The sequence below is a fragment of the Ooceraea biroi genome, chromosome 2 (genome assembly GCF_003672135.1).
Source record: "Ooceraea biroi isolate clonal line C1 chromosome 2, Obir_v5.4, whole genome shotgun sequence".
Taxonomy (NCBI): domain Eukaryota; kingdom Metazoa; phylum Arthropoda; class Insecta; order Hymenoptera; family Formicidae; genus Ooceraea; species Ooceraea biroi.
In genome coordinates this window covers 11,306,493-11,325,266 of record NC_039507.1, presented here as the reverse complement: position 1 = coordinate 11,325,266, position 18,774 = coordinate 11,306,493, and the positions used below count along the sequence as shown (strand labels likewise).

The 18,774-nt window shown below is 46.3% G+C and overlaps 5 protein-coding genes and 1 pseudogene across 5 annotated transcripts; 4 read left to right on the top strand and 2 right to left on the bottom strand.

Annotated features, from left to right (window-relative positions):
* Positions 1–276: 276 nt before the first annotated feature.
* On the bottom strand, positions 277–3,121 carry LOC105285488 (annotated as a pseudogene).
* A 2,638-nt stretch (positions 3,122–5,759) lies between these two features.
* Positions 5,760–7,690, top strand: LOC105285487. Its single transcript, XM_011349726.3, has 3 exons — positions 5,760–6,758; positions 6,922–7,047; positions 7,121–7,690. The coding sequence occupies exons 1-3, from the start codon at positions 6,702–6,704 to the stop codon at positions 7,298–7,300; spliced, it is 363 nt and encodes a 120-aa protein (XP_011348028.1). The 5' UTR covers positions 5,760–6,701; the 3' UTR covers positions 7,301–7,690.
* Positions 7,691–8,584: 894 nt separating this feature from the next.
* On the top strand, positions 8,585–8,896 carry LOC105285491 (the record flags this gene model as incomplete). Its single annotated transcript, XM_011349729.2, has 2 exons — positions 8,585–8,655; positions 8,743–8,896. Coding segments are annotated over 2 exons (198 nt in total), but the record flags the coding sequence as incomplete, so codon positions are not given.
* Positions 8,897–8,902: 6 nt separating this feature from the next.
* LOC113563599 lies at positions 8,903–9,468 on the top strand. Its single transcript, XM_026975392.1, has one exon. The coding sequence runs from the start codon at positions 8,925–8,927 to the stop codon at positions 9,459–9,461; it is 537 nt and encodes a 178-aa protein (XP_026831193.1). The 5' UTR covers positions 8,903–8,924; the 3' UTR covers positions 9,462–9,468.
* Positions 9,469–9,601: 133 nt separating this feature from the next.
* LOC105285486 (histone-lysine N-methyltransferase SETMAR-like) lies at positions 9,602–10,678 on the bottom strand. Its single transcript, XM_011349725.3, has one exon. The coding sequence runs from the start codon at positions 10,649–10,651 to the stop codon at positions 9,623–9,625; it is 1,029 nt and encodes a 342-aa protein (XP_011348027.2). The 5' UTR covers positions 10,652–10,678; the 3' UTR covers positions 9,602–9,622.
* A 100-nt stretch (positions 10,679–10,778) lies between these two features.
* On the top strand, positions 10,779–11,512 carry LOC105285490. Its single transcript, XM_020033663.1, has 3 exons — positions 10,779–10,861; positions 10,964–11,088; positions 11,251–11,512. The coding sequence occupies exons 1-3, from the start codon at positions 10,850–10,852 to the stop codon at positions 11,510–11,512; spliced, it is 399 nt and encodes a 132-aa protein (XP_019889222.1). The 5' UTR covers positions 10,779–10,849.
* The last annotated feature ends 7,262 nt before the right edge of the window (positions 11,513–18,774 follow it).

The following is an 18,774-nucleotide window of genomic DNA, read 5'->3' as shown; positions in this document are numbered from 1 at the left end:
CTGTGAAAGCTGCATTTACTTATTAGTAATATTACTCAGTAATAATCGTACTATTAATGTGCCATATCTTCAATATATTAATCTAACAAGTGACCACTCATCCAAAGTATCTGGAATAGCCATACAATCATGTAGAGGAATGATAAGCATGCATGAGATATCCTTTTGTTATATTATAAAAAAACTTACACGTTTCTATAAAACTATACTTTTTCTATTGCTTTGAATGATCTTTATTACGATTGACTGAGCTATCAGAAAGTGAATGAGGATTACATTAAATAACACAACTTTAATATAACGTAACTCATACATATATTGATTATTAGACATTATAATTCTTGGCGTAAAGATGATTCAGGATCCTCTTCTTTTATTAAAACTGTTATATTGAATTTTTGTTCCATCTTAAACAACTATTCATAGACATTTATATCTATCTAAAGTACAAATCGAGTATTTTTCAAAAGTAAAGTGTGTAAATAAAATTTACTTCGTTCAATTCATTTTCGAAAGTATGCGATAATATTATGGACGATATGAAGGACTTCTGACATGTAGGGATTGGTGGGATAGGCCTGAGAACGAAGCGCTGCTTTACTTTATATCCAGAGTATTCTTTTTTCTGGAAAAATAGGGGGGCACGATTAAAAGACCTGAGGTTACATAGACTTATGCCTAGTTCTCACAGGCTTCTCTCGAATCGATTCTGATTCCGTTTCCTCCGTGCTGTCCGCGTATTCCTCGACTTGGACCGACTCGGATGAATTTGTGAATCCGGTTTGTACGGAATCCTGGAAGCAGTCATCGTTAAAGATTCAAGAATGGAATAGTAGAACGACTCACACGTTAAATGAATGAATTATTGATTGTTGAGCTTACAGCAGACTCGGCTTCTCGATTAGCCAATTTCTGCAGTGTTGCAGAATCGGTTAGCTAAGTTCATTAAGGAATAAGCGTGTCGAAACGACGTTCTGTTTACTGTGTCCAGCCTTGTGACGGAGTCAGGGGCGCGCATTGTTTCTCTAAATTCCTGTACATAATCGCGTGATTTGGTTAAACACTATTATCGATACGTTATTACGCCGTTTATAATTAATAATATATAATATTGAAATGTAAAATTATCGCGCAATATTAATTCCAAGCAAGTTTACCGCATTCATTTCTCCTCTAGCAATTTGAAAGTCCTGCACGTTAAAAGCATGTTAAATCAACTACACTTATACATTATATATATATATATATATATATATATATTTAATATCTCTTAATATTGATTGAAATAAACTCTTTATAAAGTTCCAAGCTTTTTTTCATTTTATATGAAATATGAAAATGATCACACGATTTGAAGAAATTTAGATTTTAAAAAATTGTTCTCGAGATCTTTAATCTCGTCGATAGATACGATATCTTGGTACGCTTTGGTCAGAAGTTCAAGAGCCTTTGTGTGAAACCTCAGTTCGATGATGACAAAATCCAATAGTACAGATTGCAAATCGTGCAGCTTTCGTCGCTCGAACGAGTTGATCTGCTCCTCCAATCCCTTGACCACTCGGGACACCTCAACGGATGCTTTCATCACTTCAGACTCGGCGTGTGACTAATAATAAATATTCCTTTTTAGATAAAGATTTGTAACAAGAGATACTTGAGTAACATAGTTATATTAGTTTGAAATGATTTCATCAATATATTTATTGCGCGATTTTATTTATCGTCTAAATGATCTTTCGATTTACAATTACGAAAGCCATGGAATTAATGAAATCACGATTGAAATTAAGTGATGCTTGTACAATGAGGTTTTAATTGTAAGGATACTACCATTTGACGATTCCTAGGATTTCTTTCTCGAACTTTGTCCAATTGCCTTCGTCCTGTGAATTCTCTGTCGCGTGCTGCGAAGGTATTTTTTACATCATCGCGTGCATGCTTGCAAATCATTACGTACTGTGAAAGAGGCGCAATTACTTTCGCGTCCAATCTTTGTACTTCTGCATTTGAAGAATCGTTTTTACCTATAATCACCGACGACTGATAACGTTGCGGAAAAGTTCGCCAATCCAGTACTCATGGATCGATTTATAGTTTCCGAATCACCATAGACCTGTATTACTTTTGCAAGCTCGTCACTTTTATCGCGCAGTCTGAAAATAATATTGCTGGTGAATAATAAATGGAAATGAGGTTTTACGTCGAAGCGATAGCGAGTGAAGGGTCCGTGTGTATCGCTGAGGAAAAATAATCGATAGAGTTAGCCGGTCATCACCTGGCCGTTTTCCTGGTAAACGCTGCAAATATCGTGCATAGTTCAGCGAAGTGCTTCTCCACGCCTGTTATACGATCCTGTACAAATTTCGCCTCCTGCTCACTGAAAACAAAATAGATTTATTCAAACGACTCACCATTCACGATCTGTCAAATAATATCGCGAGACTAAAGTCGGATGCTCGACTGATTTTATTCTTCAACTTACTACACGCTATTCTGGGAGCGCACTCGAAGCATTTTCCCCTCCGTGAAAGGATTTCGTAAAGTATTCAGTGAACTTCTTTGTGCGACAGATTATTTCTCTACAATAATCTCTCGCGAAACTAGAAACGGTTCTGGTAATGTTTTTGCTCGTCTATGTGCGAGACACATTTCGACCAATTGTCCTGGCTGCAAAAGTACAAAACCGTATATAGAAAATTAGAATGTCTAAAATAATTTTTCCAGAGATATGTATTTAAATTAGAGAATTACTTGCATCGCGGATGTATCATTAAATCTATCGATGATCTTTTCAAATAAAACTTGGTTAATGTCGATCGATCGACGTTATCGTCTCCGCTAGTTCACCGAGAAGCAGGTTTTCAATTTCGGCGATTGCCTGAGGATAATTGTGGAAGTTCTCTAATCCCAGGAAAGCTACTCTGATCGCCTACGAGACACAGAAATGTGCATGAAATTGGTGTCTATAACGGAAAGTGCGATTGATCAAAGAGAACTCGAGTAAATTTATTAATTTTAATTATATTACTTCTCTAACATTATTAAATAATACTAATAATAATCAGAATAAAGTGCTTACTTACATAGGTTACTTACATTGTATTCAATCTCACTCAATGGATAGGTTATTTAACGACGAAACAATAACACTCACTTCACTTCCTCGCCTGCGGTCGGATTGCCCGCCCCGGGTCTTCCTTTATTTACTCATTTTCACTCTCTCTTTCTCTCTATCTCGCCCTCTCACTCACTCGCTCTCTCGCTCACTCACTCACTCGTTCTCTCGCAAATATATCTTTTTTCTTGCACTACATCGCGTCGTACACTTGTCGTACACCGACCGGCGGAGATGCTGTCCGTATATCCGTGTGACTTACACATAGAGCCTCTACATATGATCGTTATGTGTGAGTCACACGGATATACCAACAGCATCCCCGCCGGTCGGTATAAACGGAGCTGCTGCCATCTCGACGAAAAAGAACGGACTGTACATTTGACGACGATGACGACGTTTCTTAAATGAAATTTTCCAATTTCAGACTTTTTCAGACTTTGCATCGCCATATCTCCGCTCGTAGGGTACGTACAAGAAAAATAAAAAAACTTTTATTATATAATTCGACCCCAAGCTATCCATTGAGCCTACTTAGAAGTTCATCCGTTCAGCGGTTATTGAGATCTAATAATCTGAATGTCTGGGAAAGCGTCGCTTCGCGTAAAAGAGTCACGGTGCGGTCTCGCTGTGCGTATACTTGGCGCGAGACACTACCGTGTCTCTTGATGCGACCCGGGCACGCCAAAGTATTATTTCAAATTACAAATCCTCAAACTGAATTGCTTCTAGGTACTTGGCTAGTTAACTATGGATTTCATCATATTTAGTTTTGCTTTTTTATGTACTTGGTGTATTTTTTTACCTTTGTAAAGTGTTTTAGAAGGATCTCATTACTTTTTGTGAAAAATTTTTTACATTTCATTAATTTTAAATGTTTTTATGTATTTTTGTATTGCCACAATAATATGTCATTTTATTTCTGTTGTGAGATCTCATCAAACATAAAAATGTTGGATAATAAAGATTTATCTAATCGTGCAAATCTTTTGAATACTGCTAATTGTCAAATATAAATTGTGACAATTTAAAATTTTCTCTCTCTCCCTCTCTCTTTTTTTCTCGGTTTCATTCTATGAGTATAAAATGTTCCAACTTATATCTTAAATTGTCATAATTTATATTTCAAAATTAGAAGAATTATTTCCTTATCATTGCGACGCTATCACGATGATTTCATTTAAAACAAGTAATTTTAAATTTTTATATAATAGTTTTTGCGATTTATATCTTAATCGTAAAATAAAATATTTTCCATGTATTAAAATCAGTTTTAATTCATAATAAATTAAATCGTGCATCTGTGAACGCACCGTGAGTGACAAAATCGCTTTGCATGTGTATGTGCAAGCATACATACGTGAGTCTGAAACTGGTTTCGGAAAAGGAGGAAAACGAAACGTCACAATTCTAACATTCAGTTACAATATCTCAGGATAGACTGCACCAATCTTATTCAAATTGGTTACAATCGAAAGCTTGCATTTATATTATATTTTTAAAGTGCCGTTAGATTTTTAAATAAGGCTTTAGTTCCTGAGATATTTTAATCAAAAGTTTGTTTGACATGAATTTGGCATGAAATTCCGGATAAGCTATACGGTAGCGCTCGACGTTTATGCAATTCTTTTCGAGCAGTTCTGAGTTGTTGATAACATTATTTTTTATATTGCCTAGAGTTCTCTGCTATTGAAAATACCGTAAACTCAGAAATGAAAAAGTTCTAGCCGTTAGAAATTTTTTCTTTTTCCGAGCAGTTCTGAGTTGGTGATATTCATTATTTTGGTAAATCTACCGAGTAGCGAACCCACCTCCTATCACCTTGTTCTTGACATATATTATAGAGGTTACCCTCCTGAGTGACCTTCAAAAGGTTTCAGCCGTTGGTTGTTGTTTACTAAAAAGTATTACTAAAAGAAGTTTAATGATTTTGCACGAATTTTCAGCCGTCCACGACAAGCAAAAGGTTATATTTTCCGAAACTGGAGCACCGGACACATACGCTCGGTTTCAGCCCGCTTCGCCGAAGGGCGGGGGGCAGGGGGCTTCGCCCCCCCCCCCCCCGCCAGAACCAGTGTAACAAATTTCACACAGATTTTGATCACTTGGTACACGGCACGGATGCCGGCGGGGGGAGGGGCGAAGCCCCTCCCTCCCCACCCTCTCGCGAAGCGGGCTAAAAACCGAGCGTATATGTCCGGGGCTCCAATTTCAGAAAATATAACCTAACCAAGGTTAGGTTAGGTTGGGTTAGGTAGGTTTCAGTGAGGGGGGGTCTGGACGGATGCCTCGAGCCGAGCGGACGCGTCTTCAGTACGCTCCGCACTCGCTGCTTTATCCGGCCTTTCAATTCTGGTTTTCGGTGTTCGCTTTACGCTGGTTTAGTGTATTCCAGTACGCGCTTTCCGATTCTCGTCGAGTTTTGCCGCAATTCTGAGTTTTCGTTGATTTTTGTGTCGAAGTAACATGCCGATCATTTTAGGGTTAGCCCGCTCGACATCGCGAGTTTATTACCGCGTTCGCGGTTGCTTTTTCGGGTTTTTCGCGTGCGCGACGTGTTTTTGCGGCTATTCCGAGGAATCCGGGACACTCTGGTGCCCGCCAGACATTCCGGAAAACCTCAGTTGGACTTGGTGTTGTGCCGGTGACGGGTCGTGGTCTCCGGCCACCTCATACATTTCGGACGCTTTTGTCGCTTCCTAGGACATTTGCTCGCGTTGTTCGGCTTTTCGGGAGTGCGGATATTGTGTGCGATGTTTGTGCTGTGGCCTTTTTGCCTGTGCGAGGCGTGTGGGACTTCGTTTTCTCTTGGCGGCAGATTTTCGGCGCGAAGCAGGTTAGCTGCCATTGTAAGGTAGGACTTGACGTTTTGAAGTGTTTGTATTTTCGGTTTGTTCGTAGTGTTGCGTTTATCTAAATTTTGGACAAAATTGTATTTCGTTCTGGGGAATTCTTCCTGGATTAGTGTATTTGCATTTTTAAGGTTTTTCGTTTATATTTTTCGGGTTGTTAAGGTAGTTGTGTATTCTCCTCGGTTGGGAGAATTTGTCCAAAGTCTAATGACTTCTGGATTTTGGCGGGTTTTGGTTTTTGAGTTTTTTTCGAGGACCAGTAGTTAGATTTCGAATCGTTCAAGTAGTATTGATCGGTTTTTGGTCGCGCTTATTTTAAATGGGCCTAGGGAATTTCCCCTAGGCTTAGTTACTTTTTGGTTTTTGGCTGTTTCGCCTTTTGGAGTGGTTTTTACGTGTTTCCTGATGGTTGACGCATACTAGTGACCCTATAATAAGAGTCTGGCCACGCGGTCCTGCTTGTTGATTGGTCCGCCATTTATGCATTCTTCGATAAAGTTCGGAAGTATTCGTGTGTTCTCGTCTACTCACACAAGTGAGTAGACTGTCACCTCGCTCAGTGTTGAGGTTACAGATGTTAAGTGAAGTCTTTCAGTGTTTGTTTTTAACCGTATTAAGTAAAACGTATTATATCAGTAATAAATATGATTGGATGCTCAGCACCATTTTACAACAACTACTGCCAAAGGATATATTGTAAAGATGTTTCCGAAAAATCCTGAACGTCGGGCACAATGGGTTGCAAACATGAATATCGAAAACTGAATACCAAACAACCATATTTATGCGAGGTAAGTAATTTTTTAAATAAAAGTGATTATTCACACTCACGGGCTATTATAGATATCTATGTATTGTAGGTAATAGAATAATGAAATAATAAGTGATGAATTATTTCAGGAATGTTGCATATTTAGATTACTTTAACATATTAATTACAAATGTTTTTTGAAGGTGCATTTTTCTCCAGAAATGTGGGAGCAAAGGCGTGAAAAAACACCGAAGTTGAAACTGAATGCAGTGCCAACAATTTTTGGATATTTGCTAAAAGAAAAAACATTTAAACGAACTGAAGACAAGGTAATAAATTTTGTTATTTATACTGTAAAAATAATAATTGTAGCACATTTCTTAATTCTTTGTATTACGACAGGCGCCTTTAACACATTCAGTACAAAATGAAACGATTTGCGATAAAGGACAAAGCATTACAGACCAGTGTTCAGTTGATTCTACGATTCGCGATGAAGGACAAAGCACTACAGATCAATGTTCAGGTGAATCTACGATTCGCGATGAAGGACGAAGTACTAGAGACAAAGAGCAACTGTGACTTTTCACAAAAAACACAAAATTATGTACTTTGTACTGTAATATTAATAATAAATTCGAATATCTATCTTGAAAACTCTTTCTCTTTTAACATGGAATTATTTATCTTTTATTATTTGACGAAGGTTCCATACTACAATTATAATCTTAGAAAACATCGACGAAAACTACATATTATACAATTAGATCACATCAATTATCTGGAATTGTTTTATAATAATTATTTTAAGAAAAGATTTGTAATATCAAAATACAGCTTTATTCATGAATTATGTAAGGAAAAGAGGTTAAGGACAATTGTGCGCATGCGTCAATCGAGTGAGACGGTGAGCTTATATTGCTCTCTCTCTCTCGTGTGCTTTTATGCATAAATGGCGACTCTCACCGCGTGGCCAGACTCTTATTATAGGGTCACTAACGCATACTATTGCGACGAGCCTCTTCCGCCGGAGAGCCCTTTTTCCGGCATGCCTCCACCGGCAGAACCGGGCACCTCTGGCGCCCATGTTGAGCCTCCTTCTCAGGCAGCTCCCCCCGAAGTAGGGGTTGTTGACGCGATTGACCTCACGGACGTCGTTGCGTTCCCTGACGATGACGATATGTCCGTCTGTTCGTACCTGTCGCAGGGGTCCAGCGCTTCGCGCGCTTCCCGTGCTAACAAGCATAAGAAGCGTAAGGCTGATAATCGCCTTTCTGATGGAGACTCCGACGGGGGTGCGTCCTCCCGTCCCGGCGACGACTCTACGTCCTCGTATGAGATCTGCGCACGTATTACGGGATACGTTGAACGCGTCGACGACATCCGCAAGAGGAGCGGAAAAATGCAGGGGAAGCTGAGTGGGGATTTGAAACGTCTCCTCCACCAAATAAAGGATGCCACCTTTATTTTGGCCGGCCGTGGCGGCGATGATGAGTCGGATCATCTGCGTCGTTCTTTGGCCTCCCTACAACGCGAGGTCACTGTGCTCCGCGATGCAAACGTGCATCTGCGTCGCGCATGCGACGAAGCACTGGCGAAGGCGTCTATGCCGCCTCCGGCGCCTGCCCCTCCGGCGAAGCAAAAGCCAATTATGGTTTCTAGCACGAAGTAAGAGATAAGGAGACCGAACTCCGTGAAACAAAAGTGGTCCTAGTTCTGTCCCCTAATTGGGAGGGAGTCCGCTGAACGGAATAGATTCTTATGGCTGGACGCCATTTGCAATTATCTTAACCTCAGTTTGTTAGGGCCAGCGCACGTACATACATTGCCGTAGCGACGCGGTCATCGTACGGCAATACATAAATTATCGGTGTTTGCGTTCACGCGAGGTACAAAGAAGTACTGAAGTGTAAGAGTGGAGAAACAATAACGAGAAGGTAAGTCAGGATGTATCGACAGGATTTAGCGTGCCAACACGAGAATGCTGTATTTTATTTTTACGCAAAATGTTGCAACATTTACAGTTGTGATAAAGTGGCTTGGCTTGAGGAAAGAACATTTTGGATGTTCGAGGGCTTCATGTTTGCCTCGGCGATCGTTTCTTGTATCAGTATACATTGGAGAGAGGCCGTACACAGTGCTCGTGAGTAAGTAGTGACGATTGTGACGAAAAGATACGAAAAGGTAGCTTTATATAGCTATAGAAATGGCTTGTTGGATCCGTGGATGCACCACCAAAGGAGGGAAAAAAGATACGTCCAGAAAAAAAAGCCTTTTCACAGCGCGCACGGAGCAAATGTTCAAGAACTGGTGTGACAGCGAGATTGCTGAAAGAGGCATCAACGAATTCAGCAAAAAAAGTCGCATATGTGAGTTGCATTTTGAGAACATGGACATTCTTCGAGAAGATATTTTTCATATGGCAGATGGTGCAACTATTACGGTGCAACGTAAGGTACCGAAATTGAAAGAAGATGCTGTACCATCTATTTTTCCATCCAGTACATATCGTTTGAATCCTATTTACGAGGAGAACCGGAAAGAACTGCAGAATGAAGGAACGACCCAGTTAGAGAGTACAATTAATCATTCCGTTTCCGTGCTACCTACATGTGAATCAGATGTCAATCCTATTTACCACGAGGAAGACTGTTCAGCAAATAAAGATGCGCTTGATAACCGTTACGAGTTGCAAACGTGGGCTGCAATGAAGAGGAACCTGCACAATCTTACTCTTACATAAGAGTACTGCATCCCCGTGATTACAGACGAGATGGCAATGTGGACTAACTGGAAGAAAGATTTGTCTTCATGTATATGGCGTATTGTATTGGGTTGTTCGGAAAGTTTCCGCCGATTTTTGGGGTAAATTGAAACAAAAAATTTTTGTACTAATAATCAAGTTTATTCAATAATATATGCGCCATTTTGTTTGATAACGTTTTGCCATCTTTTGGGAAGTTTCATTATGCCACTCTCATAGAACGTCCCTGGCTTATCGCTAAAGAACGTCTCAAGGTGCTGTTTGCAGTCCTCCAGAGAATTGAATTTTTTTCCGTTGAGCGAATTTTGCAAAGAGCGGAACAGATGGTAATCCGAAGGTGCCAGGTCAGGACTATATGATGGGTACGGTAAGACATCCCAGCCAAGCTCCAACAACTTTCGCTGGGTGGCCAAAGACACATGTGGTCTAGCGTTGTCCTGGTCAAAGACCACCCCTTTACGATTGGCCAATTCTGGGAGCTTCTGGTCAATGGCTTGCTTCAAATTGTCCAGCTGGCTACAATACTTATCCGAATTAATCGTTTGGTTATGCGGCAGCAGCTCGTAATAGACAATGCCCTTCCAATCCCACCAGCAACAGAGCATCACTTTCTGGGCATGGATATTGGCCTTTGGGGTGGTTGATGGCGGCTCACTCGAATGACTCCACGACCGTTTTTGCTCAACATTATTGTAGATGATCCATTTCTCATCGCCCGTTATCATCCGTTTCAAAAATGGGTCGTTTTCGTTGCGTTTGAGCAATAAATCGCAGGTGGAAATACGGTCCATTAAATTTCTTTCGGTTAATTCGTGGGGTACCCAAACATCAAGGCGACTAACGAAGCCAAGCCGCATCAAATGCTCATAAATGGTCGAATTCGACACTTTGAGTCTCTCTGCTATCTCACGAGTGGTAATATGCTGATTATTTGTGATCAGCGCCTTGATTTGGTCGTCATCAACCGCAGATGGCCTACCGGAGCGTGGCCGGTCTTCAACGTTAAATTCGCCCCGTCTGAATTTCACAAACCATTCGCGCACTGTTCGTTCACTTACAGCATTGTCTCCGTAAACAACACATATCTTTTTCGCTGCTTGAACAGCATTCTTGCCTTTGCGGTAGTAAAAAAGCATTAAATGCCGAAAATGCACTTTTTCGTTTTCCATGTTCACACTGACGCCAAACAAACACGACTAAACCAATGTTGATAGTCAATAGCCACAAACATACTCGAAAGCGCCACCTTTCGAAAAATATATAATATCAAAGGTTTATAACAACAATACAGCGTCCCCTACAGTGACCAATACAATCTATCGGAAACCGGCGGAGACTTTCCGAACAACCCGATACTTCAAAAAAATATGGTACTTCATGTAAGTATCTATCATTAATTATGTTGGAAAATTATGAATACAAGATCGTTCGTGTCACTTTCTGTCACATTTGAAATTAATGCTTGAAATGTATGATATCAGATTTTTATTGGAGAAAAAGAAATTGATTCTCTAAGTGAGAAAATTGAAAGTATAGAAGATCTTCAGAATATTCTTACAAAAGTATCCAATGTCTATCCATGTAAGGAAGTTGGCAATAAAACCTGGTATTTATGAATATTTAATTATTATCACTAGTATTGACATTTTTGAAAAATAACATTGCAATGAAAAGCTTTTTATTTACATAGTATCTTTTAATAATTGAAAATACAAAATGTAAAAAATTGTTCATATTTGCATGTATTACATTATCCCTCATTTTGTAGTGCACAATTGTACATTGGATACGTGACAAGAGATTGCTCAGTACGTGGTGTGAAGCGTGAAAGATGTATTTCGTGTGCGAAACATTATAAAAAGAAACTTAAAATATTAAATAGGCCAACACGACTGAAAAAATTGTCAAGAACTGGTGAAACCCGTGCGAGATGTAAAAATATTGTGCGGAAAAATGTAAGACTTCGGAAGAAGGTAAACTTTCCTAACATGTATTATTGCATATTTTGCACATTATTGCTGTTGACGTGAATATTTTCCGCTCCTGTCAGAAAACGTTATAACGATGCATGCAATAAAAGAAACTTTTTAATCCTTTCTCAATTTATTTGGCTTTATAATCGCACATCGGAGCAATAAACACGTACTGCGATTAGTGACGCTATGCGTACAACTAACCTTACGACACTGTTTTGCAAATGGCGTCCATCCATAAGAAACTGTTCCATTCAGCGGACTCCCTCCCAATTAGGGGACAGAATCAGAACCACTTTTATCACTCACGCGCTATGGAGCTCGGTCTCCTTATCTCTTACTTCGTGGTTTCGAGTGAGATGTGTCCAAGGGTTCGGTTGGTGAGAACGGACCCACCGGTCCGCGCGAGCGCTGATCGTCGTTCTGCGAGTGTTGACAAGCTCGCTGTTGGAGAGTCGCCTTCGCCCTCTCCCCCGACGGATGTGCAGGCTATTACAAATACCGTTGTTAAAACGGTCATGGCTACCTTGCTCCAGCAGGGTGTGCTTGGTCCACGCCCGCGAAGCGCGTCTAGAAGTGTTAGCCGAGGGCGCCGTCAGCCCTCTAGGAGTACCTCCTGTGGTCTTCGTCGCGATGTTCGTGGTTCGACTCGGCCTGCCGCGCGTGTGGCTGACTCGTACTATTCGGATGGCCCGACGCAGGGATATGATGAGGTTTACACGACCGCAATTACCCGTCGATGGGTCATAGAGGTCCTCCGTCTGGAGCTTACCCCTCCGACGCGTATGATCCGCGTTTTGCCCCCCCCCCTCCCCGTTGTCGTACGCTGGGGCTGCTCGCCGTCCAGCCGCCCCATCGCGTCCACCCGTGGATGCACAAGGATCGGTGGATCCTCAGCGCCCCTGGAATCCGGCTCTTGCCGCTGCTGAGCGCGTTTCGCGCGATCGTCGTCGTCCCCCCCGTACGTCAGTCGTGACGGTAACGCGCGCGGAGAATGGGCCTACGTATGCGGCAACGCTTATTCAGGCCAAGGCGAAGCTACCCGATATCGGGCTGGAGAAGACCCGCGTCCGGTATACGAATACCGGCGTCCTTTTCTCATCGAAGTCGGTGGTCCTGATAACAGGACCAAAGCGGACGCGCTCGCGGGGCATCTCCGGAAGATGCTCCAGGACGGCGCTCGAGTAGGTCGCCCTGTGAAGAAGGCCGAGCTCCGGTTCGTGGGGCTGGACAAGTCGGTCATGTCGGGGGAGGTCGCGCAGGTTGTTGCGCAAATAGGCGAGTGCTCGCCATATGACGTTCGCGTCGGCAGTATCCGACCTCTGCGCAATGGCCTGGGGATTGTGTGGGCTCAATGCCCGTTAGTTGCAGCGATTAAAGTGTCCAATCAGGGCTAGGTACGCCTTGGTTGGATGCTCATGAGGGCGGAATTGATGAAGGCTAAGCCTTTACGTTATTACCGTTGCCTTGAGGTCGGCCATGTTGCGCAGGGCTGCACACGTCCGGACCGTACGGACGTGTGTTTTAGATGTAGCGCGCCGGGCCATAAGGCTTCCGCGTGTTCGGCTCCGAGTCCGAACTGTCTTTTGTGCCGGGAAGCCGGGTTGCCCGCCGAGCACCGCGTGGGGAGTGCACAATGTCAGCTAGCAGTGGCTGATGCGCGAGGGACGGGACGGAGGGCTGCCCCACCTGCTGGTTCCCGTTCAGCCCGTTAGTGGACATGCTGCAGTTCAACTGCAATCATTCGAAAGCGGCCCAGGATCTGGCCTTCTAGACGATGGCGGAGCGTGGTGCTCCCATCGCATTGTTCGCCGAGCCGTATCGGGCTGCTGGAGCTGGGAAGTGGTCCTCCAGCCTTGACGCGACGTGCGCGGTGTTTTTGCGGTCGGGTTCGTCGTTTTCGTGTTCGTGGACACCGCGTAATAAGGGCGACGGGTTCGTTTCCGTGGAAATTAATGACTTGTTCGTGGCGGTTTATTTTTCGCTCAACAAGCCGCAACGGGATTTTGAGCGGTTTTTGTCGCACCTTGAGGACGTCGTGCGCGTGTTCTCACATCGCAAATTAATCGTGGCCGGCGACTTTAATGCTCGCTCCGTTGAATGGGGCGATACGCGGACTTCAACTCGCGGTGAGTGTTTGGGTGAGTGGGCGGCATCTTTGTCGCTCCACCTCCTCAACCGGGGCACTACCCCCACTGTAGATCGGTACCAGGGTCGTTCGATCGTCGACCTTGCGTGGGGCTCTTCCGCCCTTTTTCCGTTCCTGTCCGCATGGCAGGTTCTGGAGGACGAGTCTTTGTCGGATCATCGGATGATTCTTTTTCGGGTCGACAAAATCACCGCTCGCCGCGAACGTGATATTGTAGTTCGGGACATTCGTTGGTCCCTTAAAAAGCTCGATAAGGAGAAGCTCGACACCATGCTGGCGTATGCGACATGGTTCTTGGGCGCGGTGGATGCCGACGTGCCCATTGACGATCGGGCCGCTGATCTGGTGACCAGGGTCACGGATTTGTGTGATGTGGTCATGCCGCGTGTTCGCCGTCCCATGGATCGTCGCGGCGTCTATTGGTGGGGCGAGGAACTTTCTCAAGCTCGTTCGGCGGCGAACGCCGCCCATCGTAAGTATACGCGTGCGCGTCGCAGCCGGAATGCTGCCCGGGTGTTGGTGGCACGACAGGCTTATGTAGCCGCGCGCAAATCGTATCGCCAGCTCATCGTTCGTGCCCAAGAGCGCGCGTGGGCTGAGCTCCTTGGCGAGGTGAATGCGGATCCGTGGGGCCGACCCTATCGCATCGTGTTAAAGAGACTTCGCGGTTCGGGTGGACCTGCGCCTCTTGCGTTGTTGACGTCACCGGATGCGCGTCGCATTATTTCAGGGTTGTTTCCCCCCGCGCCGGATATTGTGGCTGCACGCGCTGTCGCTCTTGTTCCGTTGCCTCCGCCTCCTTCCGAGGATTCCGTGAACTGGAACGCGCCGTATGACATTACCGCGGCGGAAGTTGCGCGGTGTGCCACCAGGGTTGGCAGACGTAATACTGCCCCTGGTCCGGATGGCATACCGGGCCTTATTTGGCGCCACCTTCTTTGTTCCGCTCCGGACGAGATGCTTGCCATTTTCAACCGGTGTATCGCCTCGGGTGTGTTCCCCGCTCGGTGGAAGCAGGCCAAATTGGTCTTGCTTCGGAAGAGCGGCCGCCCGGACGGTGACCATGGTGGGTATCGTCCTATTTGTCTATTGGACGAGGCCGGCAAGGTCCTCTAGCGCATTATTGTCTTGCGCCTTACGGAGCACGTCGCGCGTTGCGGTGGCATCAGCCAATATCAGTACGGCTTTTGCATCAATCGATCGACGTGTGATGCATTGCGTTTCATGGTTCGCACAGCTCGCGCTTATACCACACGGGGTGGTTATTGCATCGCGGTTTCTTTAGACATTAAGAACGCGTTTAATACTTTGCCGTGGTCCGTGATTTTGGTGGCGCTTGAGGATTGGCACGTTCCTGCCTACCTCATCGCCCTTTTGCGCTCGTACCTGTCGGACCGATGGGTTTATGTGGTGTTAGGGGATGGCTCCGTTATTCGACATCGGGTCGAATGCGGGATCCCACAGGGTGCGGTGCTGGCCGCGCTTCTCTGCATCGTCACGTACGACCAGGTGTTGCGCACAGCACTGCCGCCGGATTGTTTCGTGTCCGGATTCGCTGACGATACCACCCTCCTCGTGGGTGGTCGGGACGAACGCGAGATACGCGCGCGTGCGACTCTCGCAGTTTCACTTGTGTTGAACGCCATCAAGCGCCTTGGTTGCGGGTCACGCCTGCGAAGACAGCCGCCGTGGTCTTCGGAGGCCCTGCCCCGTTTTTACAGGAGCGCGAGCTCCCCGTGGATGACGTGGTGGTGCCGTTCACCCCCGCCATCAAGAGTCTTGGCGTTCAACTTGACAGTAAATTGACGTTTATCCTGCACGCCGAGTACGTTGCCGAAAAGGCTACTCGGGTCGCGAACGCGCTGTCACGGCTGATGTCCAATCTTCGTGGGCCCAGCGAAGACAAACGTCGTTTATACGTTTACACCGTGTTGGCTATCCTGCTGTACGCGGCCCCCGTGTGGGCGCAGCGGGGTATGCCTCGTCGCGTCAAGATACTGATGACCCGGGTTCATCGGCGCTTGTGCGCTCGTGTTGTGTCGGCGTACCGTACCGTTTCGGACACAACGATCGGTATGCTGGCCCGCATTCCGCCGGTGGAATGCCTGGCCGAAGAACGTTCGTGGGGTTTTGACCACCTCACGACAATACGAGGAACTCGATACGCAGTGAACCCTGTGGACCCTCGACTTCGTGCGCGCCTGCGCAAGCAAGTGCGCGACAGGATTCGAGAACGCTGGAAAACCATCCTCACAGCGATGATCCCCGCAGATCCGGGGTCCCGATGTCGGCGCCTTCTCCTCCCGGTCTTCGACCGATGGCTGGATCGGACCCACGGCCGACTCAATTACCACACCACCCAGTGGTTCAGTGGGCACGGAGCGTATAACTCCTTCCTTGCCCGTATCGGCAGGAGGGAGTCGGACGAGTGTCCTTATTGTCTGGCGTCCTCTGAGGACGCCACCCACGTGCTATACTCATGCCCTGTTTGGCATGATTACAGGTCCAACATCGACCCACCTGGTGCCAGCCTCGCAGCGGCTGAAGGACGCCTGGTAAGCCGCATGCTAACCAGCAAGGACGAGTGGAGCGAGGTGGTGGAGGTTATCTCTACCATCTTTATGCTCCGGGAAGAAGATGGCCGCGAGGAGGAACGCATGTTGGCTGCTGCACGGGCAGTGGTGGCCAGGGGCGCAGGTTAGTTCGCTAACCCGGCAGCATGACCCACCCTGATGTTGGTACGGTTTGGTATAGGGTGGGGCATTCTGCCCGGTAATGGCAGGGTTGCTCCGTATTTTTATGGACGTGCGCAGTCCGGTTTGGGGGGGGGGGGCGATCGTCGAACCTCCTAGGGGCATGGGGGCCCACAGGGGGACGTAGACGCAACGCCACCCATTTTAGTCGGGTGCGTGGAACCGGTGGTTGGCCCTGATGTATTGCGTATTTCAGTTCCGGGGCTCCTTACGAGTGGTTGGATGGTGGGACAAAAAAAAGGTTTCAGTGCGAGTGTACCTCAGGGCTCTATCGTGGGTCCATTGTTATGGAACATTACTTATGACTATTTGGTCTCTATGCGCGATAGGCCCGGAGGATCGGTGTTGGAATACGCGAACGACACCTTCGTCATCGGTCGAGCGATGGACTTGGAGGCGACTCTTTCGAGAGTGAATGTTCAGGTGGCAGCAATATTGTACCGCATTCGTAAGTTGGGGCTAGAGATAGCTACGGATAAGACCGAAGCGGTCTTATTCTATGGACGGCGGAAACCCTCTTTCGATCCGGTTATACGTATAGACCGCACGTACGTACGGATGCAGCCTTCGATGAAATACCTTGGAGTGATGCTGGACTCGCGTCTGTCCTTCTTAGTTCACTTCAGGTACGCGCAGGGGAAAGTGTGCAAAGTCACGAGAGCTCTTGGCCGTTTGATGCCTAACCTGCGGGGGCCGTCGGAGCATAAGCGACTTTTGTATGCAAACGTGCTGGAGTCCGCGGTGCTCTACGGAGCTCCTATCTGGAGCTCAGCTTTGGATGTGTTGCGCGAAGGTAAACGCATTCTACGAGGGATCCAGCGTACTATATGTCTACGTGTGTGTTCGGCATATAGGACTGTTTCGCTAGATGCGGCTTCATTGCTCGCCCGTATTCCCCTATATGAACTTGTGGCGGCCATGCGACGGAGAGTACAGGAGCGTTTTTGGCATTTGCGTGAGGCAGGGCCGATTTCCAAGGAAGCGGCCACTGAGATCCGAAACGAAGAGTCCCTCCTGATGAGGAGACAATGGTCTTTGCACTTAAATCGAGCGGACGCTGTCGGAAGCAGAATTAGGGACGTGATTGCGCCTCATATGGAGGAGTGGATGTCGCGCAGGCACGGCGGGCTCCATTTTCATCTGGTGCAGTTGCTGACGGGCCACGGGTGCTTCTCCACCTTCCTGCACAGGATAGGGAAGTTAGAGGATGTGGGATGTCGTCACTGCGATGGGGGCGCGGATTCCGCTGAACACACGTTGCAGGAATGCGACGCGTGGGAGGCGGGACGTCGCGAGTTGATTGCGATTATCGGCGCAGACTTAACTCTGTCTGCCGTGGTAGGGGCCATTCTTAGGAACCGTGAGGCATGGTCTGCGTTCTCCCGGTTTGCAGCGAGGGTAATGCGGATCAAAGAGGACGCAGAGCGGGCTCGTCAAGCGGCGGATGACCCTCTGCAAGCGATGTAACATTTGTAAGAGTGTGTGAGAGTGCGAACGTAGAGTGTGGGGCAGGATTTTGGCGAGCAGGGCGGGTGGGTGGGTGCACCGACTGGTGCGCCTTCAGCGGCCAGCCGGTTTTTACTCCTGAGTCCTTGCCCCTATTTTCCCTTGTCCTTGGTTTTCGTGATTGTCTTTTCCCACCCCGTTCTATTCGTAGTTCGTTGGTAATGTATTTCCTTGAGTGGGACTCCTTACACTAGCAGTAGTGTATTGGTAGTCTCACTCTCTTCTTTGTTTCCTTGTTTTTTTGTTTTTAATATATTTGTTACATGCTGCCCCTACCCCAGTGATGTACATATGTATGTTATGTGTGTACATGCATATGCGTGTGGTATTCTTTAGGGAATATGTGTGTGGTAGGTGTGTGAGTGAATGAATGAGTGGGTCGTGGGAAAGTATCTGTTGGTAATAGAGAAATGTGAAGTGGTGCTGTGTCGCCTTCGGAGTGGGGGCCTTTCCCATAGTAATGCTTCGGCGGAGTTGGGGAAGGCTCCTTGTGTTGTACTGTCCGTCCGTGCCGTTGTGCCGTACGGGTCGTGTACGTTCGGTGGTGGGTGTATGTTGGGGGGAGAGTTTTAGTGGGTATTTCCGTCTGGGCCGTTGCAGAGGTCCGGGAGAGTCCCACACTGCTTTGGGGGCCGGTCTTGGTGTGCGTAAAGGCATTTCTCTTCTCCCACGTAAATAAAAAAAAGGTTAGGTTGGAGTCTAGTCGAGTGTCTTGAGGAGTACGGACGTGCTTTCGTCAGGCTCCGTGCCGTCAGGCTTATTCGGACGTTCTTTTACCGCTTGCGGTCTTAATATTGTGAGTTTCTTATAGTTTCGCACGTGCTCTTCTCGAATCTCGTGGAGTTTTGCCGGAATTCCGGCGGATTTCCGAGATATTCGTGGATTTTTTGTCGAGGTGTTCGCGGCGGCCA